We start from the raw sequence: 15,912 nt of genomic DNA, 5'->3' as shown, positions 1-15,912 counted from the left end.
TCATAAGCCAAAGCACCACTGTACTAAATTAAAATGTATTCTGTTTTATGTTTAAAACATTAATTTCTTAGTTAGGAGTTAGAAAAGTGGGGGGGGGAATAGAGTATACACGGAAAAATAGACTAGATTGTTGAGAACATTTTTTGTTCTTTGTGTATTTCGGATTTGAACACTTTGTTCAGTATTATGTGTACAAATATCAGTAGCAATTGAAACAGCTTTCCACATGTAGGCAGTATCAGCACTGCTAAGGCAGCTGTCAAAAACCTATAGAGATGGGCAGGTTATTGAATTCTTAAAAAACCAATCTTGTGACATTGAACTTGGATTGTAGAGTAGAATCTCGAATGTTGTGCCATTTGTTGCAATGTGTTCTAGAAACAATTTTTGTTTATGTTGGCTGTCTGCACCATGCAACGTTAATGTGAACTTTGAATTTGCCAGTTATAGGCATTTACAATTTAAAGCCCCTTAATTTACAGCATTTTCTTTTGTATAGCATATACTTTATTTTAAATGCAGGTATGTTTTTTATTTCAAATTTCATAATAGTAACAATTTTTATTTAAAATAGGCATACATTTGGAATGTTTCAAATGGCAACTAAAGAGGAGCTTGGATAGCACATACCCAAATGAAATACTCAGTGTGCTAGGGAATTAATTTACAGTATATTTGGATGAGTAAAGCAGACTAGTGTGAGAAGGTTGTTAATCACTATTCCTCTTAAACATAACAGGGTTTAGGATCTATTAACTGATACTTGGCATAACAATTCAGAAGTTTAATCAGCAAATTTATATTTATAGTTTTATATATGCACACACAGTGAGAGAGAGAGTTAGTTTGCTATTTCACACAATTTTTATGTATTTATTTCCAAAGAGTTTGTGAATCGGTCAAATGAAACACAGTGGAACAATTTGGCTGGCAAGCCTAATGTAACCTGTATTTTAAACTTATTAAATGATGCCAAGAAAGGCATTGGTCCCAGCAGCACAGTATGTATCCCTTCCAGTTCTGCAGTTCTAAGATGACAATGATGATATGTTGGCTGTCTGCATCATGCATGTTAATGTGAACGTTGAATTTGCCAGTTACAGGCATTTACAATTTAAAGCTCCTTAATTTGCAGCATTTTCTTTTGTATAACATAAACTTTATTTTAAAGGCAGGTATTTTTTATTTCAAATTTCATAATATTAAAGCATTTTGTAAAACTTTCCTTTTACAATTCTATTTGGGAGTATTTACAAAGAACACTTTGGTTATTTCACCTGCCACCGGACGAGCCAGTTCAGTCTGTTTGCCATTCTCTCCCATCTGAAATAAGACAGGTGGTGATCAGAAGTGGGTGTGGTGTGTACTTGGAATCTCCTCAGTGAAGAGACTTGTCTGGCACTGTCTGTTCCAGCCTGGTAGACATCTTATTTGCCCATGCCAGAGGGCTACTCTGATTTCTCTGAGCTGTTTTTTAAAGTTGGCTTTTATGCTTTTTTTTTCTTTAAACTGCTTTGAGAGCCATGACTAGGGCTTTAATTAATACAGTACTACTTGCCATTTTTCTCATCATCAGCAAAAGAAATGCTTTGTCACACTTACAGACCCTGTCAAAAATAGGCTAGACAACCACTATTAGATTTTCACTCGTACATGAAAGTGAAAAGACCAACTTTTTTTCATCAGCAACAGAATTCACAAAAAACCTGTGGGTTTGCACAAAAACACAATGTTTTCTGCAAAAAATATAGGTTTCTGACCAAAAAGACTCTACTGATTTCTTCTTTTTAGAGAAATGCAAAGGATTCCTCACACCTCCCATAATCTCTCCCAGTGGGGAGAAAACTGTTGAGATGTTTTCTTCTTGCTTGCAAAACATTTTCAAGAACAAAGAAAGAAAAAAAAATTTAAGGAGCCTCATGGTGCAGTGGTTAAACTGCAGTACTGCTACCCAAACTCTGCTCATGACCTGGGTTCAATCTCAGATAGCTAGCTCAAGGTTCATCCTTCCAAGGACCGGTAAATTGAGTTCCTAGCTGGGGGTTGGTTTCAGTGTATAGTCTGCATAATTAAATTGTAAACCTAGAAATTGTTTTAAGCATTATGGGATGTGATGCAAGCAGTCCATTTGCTTTGTTTTTTTACAACCCTAGTTTTGACTAAAAAGCAGCAAATAATATATGTTTTTCAGTAACTAAAACTGGAAGCTGATAAATTAGTAAAGCAGTTTAAATTGAGTTGTATGCCAGATACATCTGAGTGTACTAATTTAAACAAGTGTATGCTGTTTACATTAGTACTGTGTTAAGTTCTATGTATTTTTAAAACATATTCCATATGTGTGGGAGACCAGAGCAGCTCTTGCTGCTGCTTAGAAATTTGTGTGAACTATAGAGTTTATTATTAATTTCACCAGAAAATATTTTAGAAGAAAATTATGCCAGCATGAAGCACTTGGCTTTTGGGTTTTTTTTCTCCTGATTTTGGTCTATGAAGTGTGTGTGTGTTTAGTCGTTTAGTTGTGTCCGACTCTTCGTGACCCCATGGACCAGAGCACGCCAGGCCCTCCTGTCTTCTACTGCCTCCCGGAGTTGTGTCAGGTTCATGTTGGTTGCTTCGCAGATACTATCCAGCCATCTCATCCTCGGTCGTCCCCTTCTCCTCTTGTCATCACACCTTCCTAACATCAAGGTTTTTTCCAAGGACTCTTTTCTTCTCATGAGATGGCCAAAGTACTGGAGCCTCAGCTTCAGGATCTGTCCTTCCAGTGAGCACTCCGGGTTGATTTCCTTTAGAACTGATAGGTTTGTTCTCCTTGCAGTCCAGGGGATTCTCAAGAGCCTCCTCCAGCACCACAATTCAAAGGCATCAATTCTTCAGCGGTCTGCTTTCTTTATGGTCCAGCTCTCACTTCCATACATCACGACAGGGAAAACCATAGCTTTGACTATTCGGACTTTTGTTGGCAAGGTGATGTCTCTGCTTTTCAAGATGCTGTCGAGGTTTGTCATCGCTTTCCTCCCAAGAAGCAGGCGTCTTTTAATTCTGTGGCTGCTGTCTCCATCTGCAGTGATCATGGAGCCCAGGAAGATAAAATTTGACACTGCCTCCATATCTTCCCCTTCTATTTCCCAGGAGGTGATGGGACCAGTGGCCATGATCTTAGGTTTTTTGATGTTGAGTTTCAGACCGTTTTTTGCACTCTCCTCTTTCACTCTCATTACAAGGTTCTTTAATTCCTCCTCACTTTTTGCCATCAGAGTGGTATCATCTGCATATCGGAGGTTGTTGATATTTCTTCCGGCAATCTTAATTCCAGCTTGGGTTTCTTCCAGTCCAGCCTTCCACATGATGTATTCTGCATATAAGTTAAATAAGCTGGGGGACAATATACAGCCTTGCCGTACTCCTTTCCCAATTTTGAACCACTCAGTTGTTCCATGACCAGTTCTAACTGTTGCTTCCTGTCCCACATATACCGTATTTTTCGCTCCATAAGACGCACCTTTCCATAAGTCGCACCAATTTTTTAGGAGAAGAAAACAGGAAAATATAATCTGTTTTCTTCGCTCCATAAGATGCACAGACTTTCCACCCCCCTGTTTTGTGGGGGGAAAGTGCGTCTTATGGTGCGAAAAATACGGTAGGTTTCTCAGGAGACAGATAAAGTGGTCAGGCACTCCCATTTCTTTAAGAACTTGCCATAGTTTGCTGTGGTCCACACAGTCAAAGGCTTTTGCATAGTCAATGAAGCAGAAGTAGATATTTTTCTGGAACTCTCTGGCTTTCTCCATAATCCAGCGCAAGTTAGCAATTTGGTCTCAAGTTCCTCTGCCTCTTCGGAATCCAGCTTGTACTTCTGGGAGTTCTCGGTCCACATACTGCTGAAGCCTACCTTGCAGGATTTTGAGCATAACCTTGCTAGCGTGCGAAATGAGTGCAATTGTACGGTAGTTGGAGCATTCTTTGGCACTGCCTTTTTTTGGGATTGGGATGTAGACTGATCTTTTCCAATCCTCTGGCCACTGTTGAGTTTTCCAAACTTGCTGGCATATTGAATGTAGCACCTTAACAGCATCATCTTTCAAGATTTTAAATAGTTCAACTGGAATGCCATCACCTCCACTGGCCTTGTTGTTAGCCAGGCTTTCTAAGGCCCACTTGACTTCGCTCTCCAGGATGTCTGGCGCAAGGTCAGCAACTACATTGTCTGGGTTGTCCGGGATATCCAAATCTTTCTGATATAATTCCTCTGTGTATTCTTGCCACCTCTTCTTGACGTCTTCTGCTTCTGTTAGGTCCCTCCCATTTTTGTCTTTTATCATGTTCATCTTTGTGCAAAATGTTCCTCTAATATCTCCAATTTTCCTGAACAGATCTCTGGTCTTTCCTTTTCTGTTATCTTCCTCTATTTCTTTGCATTGTTCATTTAAGAAGGCCCTCTTGTCTCTCCTTGCTATTCTTTGGAAGTCTGCATTCAATTTTCTGTAACTTTCCCTATCTCCCTTGCATTTTGCTTCCCTTCTCCTCTCTGCTATTTCTAAGGCCTCTTTGGACAGCCACTTTGCTTTCTTGCATTTCCTTTTCTTTGGGATGGTTTTCATTGCTGCCTCCTGGACAATGTTACGAGCCTCTATCCAAAGTTCTTCAGGCACTCTGTCCACCAAATCTAGTTCCTTAAATCTGTTCTTTACTTCCACTGTGTATTCATAAGGGATTTGGTTTAGATTATACCTGAGTGGCCCAGTGGTTTTTCCTACTCTCTTCAGTCTAAGCTTGAATTTTGCTATGAGAAGCTGATGATCAGAACCGCAGTCAGCTCCAGGTCTTGTTTTTGCTGACTGTATAGAGCTTCTCCATCTTTGGCTGCAGAGAATATAATCAATCTGATTTCGATATTGCCCATCTGGTGATTTCCATGTATAGAGTCGCCTCTTGTGTTGTTGGAAAAGAGTGTTTGTGATGACCAGCTTATTCTCTTGACAAAACTCTATTAGCCTTTGTCCTGCTTCGTTCTGAACTCCAAGGCCAAACTTCCCTGTTGTTCCTTTTATCTCTTGGCTCCCTACTTTAGCATTCCAGTCCCCTAGAATGAGAAGAACATCTTTCTTTGGTGTCAGTTCTAGAAGGTGTTGTAAATCTTCATAGAATTGTTCAATTTCAGTCTCCTCAGCAATGCTGGTTGGTGCATAAACTTGGGTTATTGTGATGTTGAATGGTCTGCCTTGGATTCGTATTGACATCATTCTATCATTTTTGAGATTGTATCCCATTACAGCTTTTCCCACTCTTTTGTTGACTATGAGGGCTACTCCATTCCTTCTACGGGATTCTTGCCCACAGTAGTAGATATGATAATCATCTGAGCTGAATTCGCCCATTCCTGTCCATTTTAGTTCACTGATGCCCAGGATGTCGATGTTTATTCTTGCCATCTCCTGTTTGACCACCTCCAGCTTCCCAAGTTTCATAGATCTTACATTCCAGGTTCCTATGCAGTATTTTTCTTTACAGCATTGGACTTTCCTTTCACTTCCAGGCACGTCCACAGCTGAGCGTCCTTTCGGCTTTGGCCCAACCACTTCATTAGCTCTGGAGCTACTTGTACTTGTCCTCCACTCTTCCTCAGTAGCATGTTGGACGCCTTCCGACCTGAGGGGCCCATCTTCCAGCGTCATATCTTTTAGCCTTTTGTTTCTGATCATGGGGCGTTCTTGGCAAAGATACTGGAGTGGCTTGCCATTTCCTACTCCAGGTGGATTGCGTTTAGTCGGAACTCTCCATTATGTCCTGTCCGTCTTGGGTGTCCCTGCACGGCATAGCCCATAGTTTCTCTGAGTTACTCAAGCCCCTTCGCCACGACAAGGCAGCAATCCATGAAGGAGGGTCTATGAAGTAGGTGTGGTAAATGTAAAGCAAACAGGCTGCTTCCCTTCCTGCTCTCCATTTGCCCGGAACCACTCTGATTCTGTCACTTTGTCCAGTTCAGGATCCTTCCAGAAGTGGAGCCTTCTATAAATTTCAGATGGTGTGGAACATTGACAGAGAACATACGTGGAATCAAAATAGTTTTGTTCAGCACACAGTATGATGGGGACATTTCTACTGGAATTTTGATGTCTTCCTTGAACACCAGGCTATCATGCTAAGTTGCAAACTGCTCTGAAGGTTCTGCCTGAAATCAGTAACTTGCTATGTAGCATGACAGGAGGTAAAGAGAGAGATTTTGTGTTAGCAGACTCAGAACCTATTGGATGTGTGGAATTAGTTGCACAATCCTCTGGCTCCAGAATCATTTTATTTGCCTTAATTACTAGGGCCAGTATCCTGTTGCCTAAACATGGAACAGGAGCACAATCTGGCTCTTCTCTGGTCTGTTCTCACCTTGATTGCAAGTTCAATTGTGCAAGTGGCCACACAACCAGGAGGCCTTCCAGAGCAGTGGTAACGGGTATCCACTTGCCCTCTTTTTCCACATTTAAGCAAACGATATTGGCCGAGATATTTAATGCTTTTATGTGTTTAAGATTTAAACTCGACTTTTAAATCACACTAAAGCATGAATTACCGATTCATCCATGAACGTCATTGCATCTTGTCATTTATAGGCCGTTTGTATGCTATGCAGACAGGGATGAAGATTGACAGTAAAAATCCAGAATGTCGCAAATTTCTGTGCAAGCTTATGGATCAACTTGAAGGTGTAAGTAGACCTACAACTGTATTGTTAATTTTATGTATGTACTCATATGATCATGACAGAAAGTGCCATATCTGCAATCCTGAACATATTTACATAGAAGAAAACCTCACTCAAATCAAATGGTGTGAGCAAATAGAAGTCTCCATGTGTAGTTGCAGCCCTTCACAAATTTGTTCCAGACTGTCCAGGACAGGAGTTCCATTGACAGAAATAGTTGAGTAATCAGAAAAACTTGATCAGATTTCACTTGAGGGTCCTTGTGAGCTGTAGGCTTGTGCACCCTCCTCCCTTTTTTTGTATCTCTCTCCAGTTCTTGTTTTCTCCTTACCATTTTTTAATAATGCCCAGATAGGTTAGGAAAAATCCTTTGTTCATTCAGTTGAATATGGGTTAGTGTTTTTAACTATACTTTGCCCATTTTTTACATCTTGAAAAACTATAGTTAAAATGCCACAAAAACTGAGAGAATGTATGCACAGTAGGGAAGAAAAGAGGAATAAGAATACAAGTCTTGTTTCTTTGCTGATCCGTAGCTGGAAGAATCAGAATATGGATCAAGCTGACTTCCTTCTGCTGCCAGTTTCATTGGCAGATGTCTAGCCTCTATAGTAAGTTAACGTGCATCGTATAAAATAGGCTGTCATTCCCATGTTTTCTTTACTACTCTTGGCAATGTAAGAAATACAAGAATAGTCTAATATCTTTGGTTTTTGTTTTATATGGATACACTAAACGGCAACAGTAAATCTATTCAGGTGCCCTAAATCCACCTGTTGTAACTGTAACAGTGTTATTTACCTTGCTGATTTTATTAGGAAACCTGAGGCTTGTACTCTGTAACATCTCTGAAAAGGAGTCTTTGAATCGTAATATGCTGCTTGACTAAGCATTCCGGTAAATCTTTAGATCACTGGTGCAGTTAGGTTGAACCAGAGACTCTCGTTTCATTAGCTCTTTATTTATATTAAATGCTGCAAGCTACTTCAGATGAGGAAGCTATATACTCCTATTGACCTTCTGTGGCTGTGGAACAGACTATGAATTGAATAGTGTTGAGCCTTCATACAGAGCTTTATTTATAATGAGATAGGGACACAAAGTGTCACAGAACTATTAAAAAACTGAACAGTGGTCATTTAGCCACAGCTTGCCTTAGTAACAGGGACGTGGTGGCGCTGCGGGTTAAACTGCAGAAGCCTCTGTGCTGCAAGGTCAGAAGACAAGCAGTCGTGAGATCGAATCCACACGACGGAGTGAGCTGTCGTCGCTTGTCCCAGCTCCTGCCAACCTAGCAGTTCAAAAGCATGTAAAAATGCAAGCAGATAAATAGGTACCACCTCAGTGGGAAGGTAACGATGTTCCATGTCTAGTCATGCTGGCCACGTGTGACCACGGAAACTATCTTCAGACAAACGCTGGCTCTATGGCTTGGAAACAGAGATGAGCACCGCGCCCTAGAGTCGGACATGACTGAACTAAATGTCAAGGGGAACCTTTACCTTTACCTGCCTTAGTAACAGAATGTTGCAATTATTTGAAAGTCCTGAATATTTTTGTTTTAGCTTTTTTAAAGGGAGTTGTTGACCCCTTATGATTACAGTATGAATAACATTATCATTCAGCAGGTTACAAAGAGAATGAATGTAGATGGGAGTGAATAGTGCTTTGTCATGGTAAAGTTGACCATCACCCACAAAGATTTCCTTCATACCATGCTCCACATGCCTTCTTGCTCTGTATATCTAGTTGTTGACAAGACAAATGCCCCAATACCACTTTTGGTATTGATGTTTTATGTTGCATATCAGACACAAAGTTCTCATATAATTTCTTCTTGTAACACTTCACATGGTACCAGTTCTTAACCCATGTAGTACACAGTTCCTAATTGCTGCAACAAGAATCAGGATGCTCTTTTGATGGCCAAGGATGAGATGTAGACTGGCTGCAGCCAGAACTGTTCAGATACAGTCAAGTACCTAAACAGTCTATGTAAGAGAGCCAGATCCCAGTCTGAAGCCCTTTGTTTGCTCTAATGAACATGAAGGGAAAGCAGAAGGTCCTATCTTCATTATATTGCTCCACTCCATTCACACAGCATGGGCATTTGTGGAACCATGGAAACGAAGTAACATGCTAGCTTATATTGACCCAAAGCAGGTGTATAGGTCAACAGTTTAAAGCCATGATATGAATCTGTGAGATGCTTGTGGAATTTCAGCTTTCCTTTTTTAAAACTAGGAATCTAAAATATGCCCTTGCAAATTCATTTTTCTCAGCAAATGCAAACAACCCATTGCAATCTATCTTTCCCCCCTTCCAGCTGAAGAAGCAGTTGGCTGATAATGAAGCAGTTACCCAAGAAATAGTTGGCTGTGCCCATGTGGAGAATTATGCATTGAAAATGTTTCTTTATGCAGATAATGAAGATCGAGCTGGACGGTTTCACAAGTGAGTGAACAAATAAAAGTAATGTATAGCCAGGTTAAACCGCAGAAGCCTCTGTGCTGCAAGGTCAGAAGACCAGCAGTTGTAAGATCAAATCCACATGACAGAGTGAGCTCCCGTCACTTGTCCGGCTCCTGCCAACCTAGCAGTTCAAAAGCATGTAAATGTGAGTAGATAAATAGGGACCACCACAGTGGGAAGGTAACGGCGTACCATGTCTGGTTGTGCTGGCCACGTAACCACGGAAACTGTCTATGGACAAACGCTGGCTCTATGGCTTGGAGACGGGGGTGAGCACCGCACCCTAGAGTCGGACACGACTGGACTAAATGTCAAGGGTAACCTTTACCTTTATAGCTGAGGAACATTTGAAATTGAAACTAGGGGGGGTCTGCAGATAAATCCAAAACAAATTGCCAACCTTCCTTCATATCCTTACATGATGCAGAAAAGCTCAAGCAATGGCTCCACTAATCTGGGGGTGTAAACTGTTCACCACAACACCACACTTTAAGATACAGGTATCCTGAGGTGGTTTTGTATTTTCCTCCTGAGCCTATTGGAGAGATGGAAGGGAACTCTTTTTCACTTTCAGTTTTTTGTAAATGGAGTGTGTCTGTGTATATTTTAATCTTTTTGAGAAGTTAAAAATCTATTTTTCCCCTTCTAGAAACATGATTAAGTCTTTTTATACGGCAAGTCTTCTAATAGATGTCCTGACTGTGTTTGGAGAACTAACAGATGAGGTAAGTTGCACAGTTCAGCAATGTACATCATTAACAGCATGACACATAGAAACAGACTTTTGTTCCTAATCCTGCTAAATTGTGTTGTGACTAAATCTCATTTTAAGAAGAGCAATGAGGCTTTTGTTGGCTGTGACTAATTCGTTCCATTATTCTCAACAGGGCCTGGTCATGGGTTGAGTTTTGCAAGATTGGAGGCCTCAGTATTTGAACATATCGATTTCATAAATTTACTGTATGGTTTGGGAAACAGAAGACTTAAACTTCTTTTCTTTCTATGGACAAAACTTGCTCCTTGGTTCCCTGAATCTTGGCACAATGTTCCCTTTACAAAACAGAAACTGTTAATTGATAGTTTTGAGTAATACTGAATAGCAGTAGCAGCATAATAGTGACTATTATAGTAGTTTTGAGTAATAGGGAACAGCAGACAGATCAGTAATTGATGAAGGCAGCTTATTTGGTCAGACGAAAGAAAAAGACCAATCATTTTTGTATTTAAAATCAAAGGTAGTAATGTGGTTAAAGAACTGAATGAACAGAGCGCTTATTTTTAACTGAAAGACACCAAGAAAATTGTCTTAAGCATTATTCTGTATTAGGTATTTTCCATAAGCTTGATGCTTTGGATTTGTTGATCGTATGTGTTCTGAACTTTTGGAGCTGAGCTTTGAACTGTGAAAGAAATTTCAATTGCATTTCACATGATGATACACTTGATACTATTCCAGTTGTATGTGAAAAAGAATTACAATGAAGTGGGCTTCTTTGAACTATTGTGCCATAGAGAAATAGAAATAGCAAAGGTGATGTGGAATCACATTTCAGGTAATGTAGCCAGTCTTCCAATAGTCTAACCAGAATTAACTAGTACGCCCCCCAGCCAGGACTGTGGAAATGTGTAATGAAAACCACACAAGAAATATTGGGCTTCCTATGTGAAAAGAGAAGGATATAACAGAGCAATATTGCAGTTCGATTCTGAGGAGTAGTTGTCATGAGGGAATTAGGGAGGGCAAGTGAGAAAACTGTTCTGGTTTGGTTTGGTTTTGTTTTAAACTAGTTATAGCTTTTTAAAAAATGCAACTTGTCTTCAGATGATGAAGCTTTAATTACAACACTACACTTAGGGGATGCAGAATGTGTATATTTAAAATGAAAACAACATTGTGTTACACAGAAAATAGCATGGTATTGCAACGTTGTGCTACACAGAAGTTAGGCATGTAATGCTGTTGGCCATGTTAGGAACAGACTACTTTTATAATGGTCTCCTGCCAGCAGGACCAGTCTTCAGAAGAATCCATTTGTGAGACAAACCTTACGAATAGCTCTTTAGGAACTTGTTAGGGGACTGGATTATGTATAGAATATATGATAAGCCTTGTCCCTTTCAGTTTAGGAGTGCTAGTTTTAGGTGTTGAAAGTGTCCCAAAATCCAAGGACAACGTGATAGATGGAATCTGTTTCTGTAAGAATGACAGATGTGTCAGGTTGTGCTCTACACTCTTGTTTTAAATTAAAACTTTTTTAAACCACATGGTGCTTTTGCTGGACAACTGAAGGATTACAAAGAATAGTTTAGCAGAATGCATCCAGCTTGTGCCTATTAAGTGACCCACCCCTGCTTTTAACTAACTGGGGTAAATATAATTTAAGCAACTCTCAAGGCAGACTTATTTAAACAAAGACTCTTTATTTTGGCTGAACAGGATGAAAGTTAGGTATGCTTGTTAAAAGGAAAAAATGGAAACCATCAGAAAGACTACTTTGAAATACAAATGTGTGCCAACTTCACCGTCAGTTTCTCTTGCTTACACATGTTCTGCAGGAGGTTTAGTCTGGGACATGCTGGAACAGATAAATTCTAAACAAGATGTTCCATTTTCTGGCATTTCCCTTTCGGAAAATAAAATTGTAGGAATTGTGCAAAACGGATGAAATTAGATGGAAAAGAATGCCAGAAGTGTTGAAAGGCTGTGCAGAAATAATAAAAAAAATGTAGAGCTGGTGTAGGCAAATTTCAAAGCTAGTCAAAGGGAGTTTTGGAATGCCAGTAAAATTAGTGCAACCCATGTCAAAGTAATTCAAAACCCAAAAGAGAGTGCATGAATTTACTGTATTTTATAAATAAAGCCCGTGGCTCTGAAATTGAACAGCATGTTTTCAGTGAATATACTTAAACATCATCTTGAATAATACCACACTCAAAAATTGAAATAATTAGTCTAAATGCATTATAATAAGTTCTTGCTAGAAAAAGGAATTGTTCTAGAACACAAGGTTGTTATACTGTAAAGAACATTATAGTAGATGGTTGGGGGATTGCTGAATCACGGATTTATTTTGCCTGATCAGAAAATATATATGGGTACCTCAGTCCCTTGATCCATTGCCTTTTAGAGGCTAGACAGATTATTCTCATTGAGAGTCAAAGGTGTGACCTTCCCTCCCAGCAGTCACAAATGTTCCAAGGAGCAACTAACCCAGCATCTGTAAGATTGTCACTGTGTTTCTGATATTGTGACTGTTTCGTGTTAAAATTCATCTAGGAAAAGACCACCTTCTGCACAATTAAAAATAAAGAAAACTGAAGCTTCCATGTTGCTAATGGCTAAAGAAGAGTTAATCCAAAGGAAGGACAAGAGGGAAGTTTCCAGATGTTGTGTTTTGTCCAACAACTCTTAGTTACTCAGGAGCTAGTGTTATTTCGAGAACCCAGAGTACTGGAAAAAAAACATGAACTAGCTAGTCCCAAAACAATCTGAGCCGAGAAGTGTATGGCTGGAAAAATTATCGTGACATGTGTCTTAGGGCCTCATTCTATAAGTTTTATCGAGAAGATAAATATATCATTTTCTAAAATGTTAAGTCCATGTAAAAAACAAACCAACCCAATTTGTATCTATCATTTTAGAATCCTTCCTTTTCACGCGTCATTTTATCTAATGATGTCTGAGTCCAGAAAACATCTAGTAAAAGGAGATTTTTAGAAGCTGTGTTCTCCCTTACTTTCTTCAGAGGCTAGTCCTGAAGGTTGGTGGACTATATTGAGTGGAAATAGAATATGGTACTAGGCTGCTAAAAGTGAAAGGAGAATCATGTAGTGACATCTTCTGTAAGTGCAGTGGGACATTTTATTATGTAAAAGTCTAAAGCTAGTCCTTCACTTAGGATTTACAGATTTTCAGGGTAAACTGATAACTTGGCATACAAATCTTGATAGAAGGGGCAAAGTTACTTCCTAATAAAAAGCAAGAACCACTGTATCTGCATGTGAAAACAGGGGCCCAGACTTACCTGGTCACCCGTAATTGTTGCCAAGGAGGGATCATACAGGCTCAGATGCCAGGGTGGGTATGGCGGTGGTGGCCCTGCAGTCCAGCAGGCGGGGTGGCTGCCAGAGGGTCCCTTACCAGCTCTGATTGGCCAGGAGTTCCCCTGGGTACCTGATATTGGCTGTCAGGGAAATCCAGGTAAAGGATGGTGCTGCAGGAGGATTGGAAAAGGAGGGGTTTCTCTCTGGCCTACCTTCCCAGCTTAAAAGCTAGAGGGCGCAACCCCCCATCCAATCTGCTATTTGCTTTCACCTCACTGTTTTTGATTTTCCCTCCCTCTATCTTTTATAATGGTGGGATGATGTGTTGTGGAAGATTGGGTATCATCACTATAGTGTATGAGTACAGTCAATTATTTTGTCATAACTTTGATGGCAATTTGGAGCATTGGGGTTGGATCTGGATGACTTAAGGGCAAAGACAGGAACCTCCTCAGCCAGAACAGTGAAGGAACCTCCCCATACAGGGAGATCGGGGAAGCTTGGGGGCCTGCGGGTCCAACCTCTGTCCCAGGTGTTTTAGAATTATAGAGTAGTGTATGCCCGCATGGTTTCCAGAACTTGGCTACCTGTGGTGGAATCTTCAGCAGTTGCTGAAGTGAACGGTTGTGGGCATTGGGTAGCACTAGGGCTTCTCGATGCACATGGTCCAATTCCCAGTGCTGGCCAGGGACTGCTGCTGTAACCAGTAAGGTTGTGGTGTGTGGCGGAATGCCCACATCACTCCTGTCTATCATAGCTGAAGCTCAAGAGGAAGACAGGAGGGACGGAGCAAAAGGGACAGTTGGAGAGAGTGAGGCAGTTAGAGAGGAGAATTGGAGAGCATTAAGAAGAGAGAATCAGAAAGTTGGTTAGAATGAGAATGGGATAAAAAGAATAGTAAAGCTAAATATTTGATTGATTGATTGAATGAATGATTGATTGATTGATTTGATTTGATTTGTATCCCACCCATCTGATCTAATAGACCATTCTGACTAAATAGATAGTCAGATAATAGTAATGAGTTGGCTAATGTGAATAAGTACATTCAGCACTTGAAGAAGCAAACGTAATAAAATATAAGAAGTTTAATGAGTAATCCTAAACAACAATAAAAGAACATCTGTGATTTAAAAACCAAAAGATAAATACACAAGTTATTTTGGCAGCACATGTCTGATGCATATATAGTGCAGTGTTGATGAGAGATCCATATCACTCCTGTCTATCATAGCTGAATCTCAAGAGGAGGAACCTATGAGAAGACAGGAGGGACAGAGCAAAAGGGACAGTTGGAGAGAGTGAGGCAGTTAGAGAGGAGAATTGGAGAGGGTTGAGAATTGGAAAGTTGGAGAGTTCTTTATCTGTAAATATATTAGGTGTTCCTATTTACATAAAAACAAATATAACTTGGGCATGACCCAAGAAAAATTACTTGGAATGAATCCATAGGATGCAATAGAATATTTTTAAAAATTGGATTGGATTGGGACAATTGTAAAATAAATGTAAATAAATGTTGCAAAGTTAGATATATTTCTCTGAGGTCTTATAACATAGATCAGGTTCAAAAAGATCTTAGTAACATCTGAGGTACTTTGTGCTGTTCAGCATTCTCTTTCCAAATAAAGTTCATATGTTTCTTATTTCAGACTTCATAGTGTTTTTCATTTTTAGATTGAATTCCCACACATCAGTGAATATGCTATGAACAAACTGTTATTCAAATAGTGTTTTGAACATGTGCAAAATACTAGGAACTACGTCTTTGGGCATTGCATGTTTCTTCTTTGTCCCCATCTCTCAACAAGCACTGAAAGTTTTGCCTTCAGGTGTAATACATTTTCTAGATATTTGTCTTTAATACCTCAATCCAGCATATACTCAGCTGAAAATACATTTTATTGAAATCCAGGTGCATTCTTCTATCCGAATTGTTTTGTGAGGAAAGTGGGAATTAGCCTTAAAGATATGAACGATATTTTCCTTTCTGTTCATTTGTTTCCAAAGTTGGTAGGAACAATGTGCAAGCTTGTATTAGACAGCTTTTCATTCAGATTTGTTATGGTGATTTCCAATCGACAGAAACAAAAGAATAATGTAATATTATAAATACTGATGTTTTGAGCATTCCTTGCCTTATTTCTCACTTCCACGTTTTTCCAGACAAAGAAGAGTAACAATTAAAATAATCACATTTCATTATTTTCTAGAATGTTCAACACAGAAAATATGCCAGATGGAAGGCAGCATACATTCATAATTGTTTGAAGAATGGAGAGACTCCACAGTCTGGACCTGTTGCAATGGAAGGAGAATGTGGGTAAACATTTATTTTCAAATATTGCTTATAGATTCAAGGAATTAAATTAGATACATTGTCTGCCAGAATCACAGTGTGGATTTCGAGCTAATAGATCCACCACTGACATGGTATTAACAACAACAGCCACTCTTAGTGGCCTTCATAGACCTTACAAAAGCATTTGACTTGGTTAGCAGGGATGGCCTTTTCAAAATACTTCCCAAGATTGGATGTCCACCTCGCCTCCTTAACATCATCAGGTCCTTCCATGATGGAATGAAAGGCACTGTAGTTTCTGACGGCTCAACATCAGATCTCTTTGACATCTGAAGCGGAGTGAAACAGGGCTGTGTCCTCGCACCAACCCTTTTTGGGATCTTTTTTGCTGTCA

The 15,912-nt window shown here is 39.7% G+C and overlaps 1 protein-coding gene across 1 annotated transcript in view; it reads left to right on the top strand.

The window, feature by feature from the left end:
• The window catches only part of VTA1 (vesicle trafficking 1), a 51,412-nt gene that overhangs the window by 16,992 nt on the left and 18,508 nt on the right, over positions 1-15,912 (top strand). Inside the window, exons 2-5 of the mRNA XM_020814095.3 lie at positions 6,609-6,703; positions 9,027-9,154; positions 9,822-9,897; positions 15,430-15,535. Of these exons, the coding sequence (XP_020669754.3) occupies positions 6,609-6,703; positions 9,027-9,154; positions 9,822-9,897; positions 15,430-15,535 (405 nt within the window). The remainder of the gene's footprint in view (positions 1-6,608; positions 6,704-9,026; positions 9,155-9,821; positions 9,898-15,429; positions 15,536-15,912) is intronic.

This window comes from Pogona vitticeps, chromosome 1 (genome assembly GCF_051106095.1).
Source record: "Pogona vitticeps strain Pit_001003342236 chromosome 1, PviZW2.1, whole genome shotgun sequence".
Taxonomy (NCBI): domain Eukaryota; kingdom Metazoa; phylum Chordata; class Lepidosauria; order Squamata; family Agamidae; genus Pogona; species Pogona vitticeps.
Note: the sequence above shows the minus strand (reverse complement) of the source record. Positions and strands in the feature narration are given on the sequence as shown.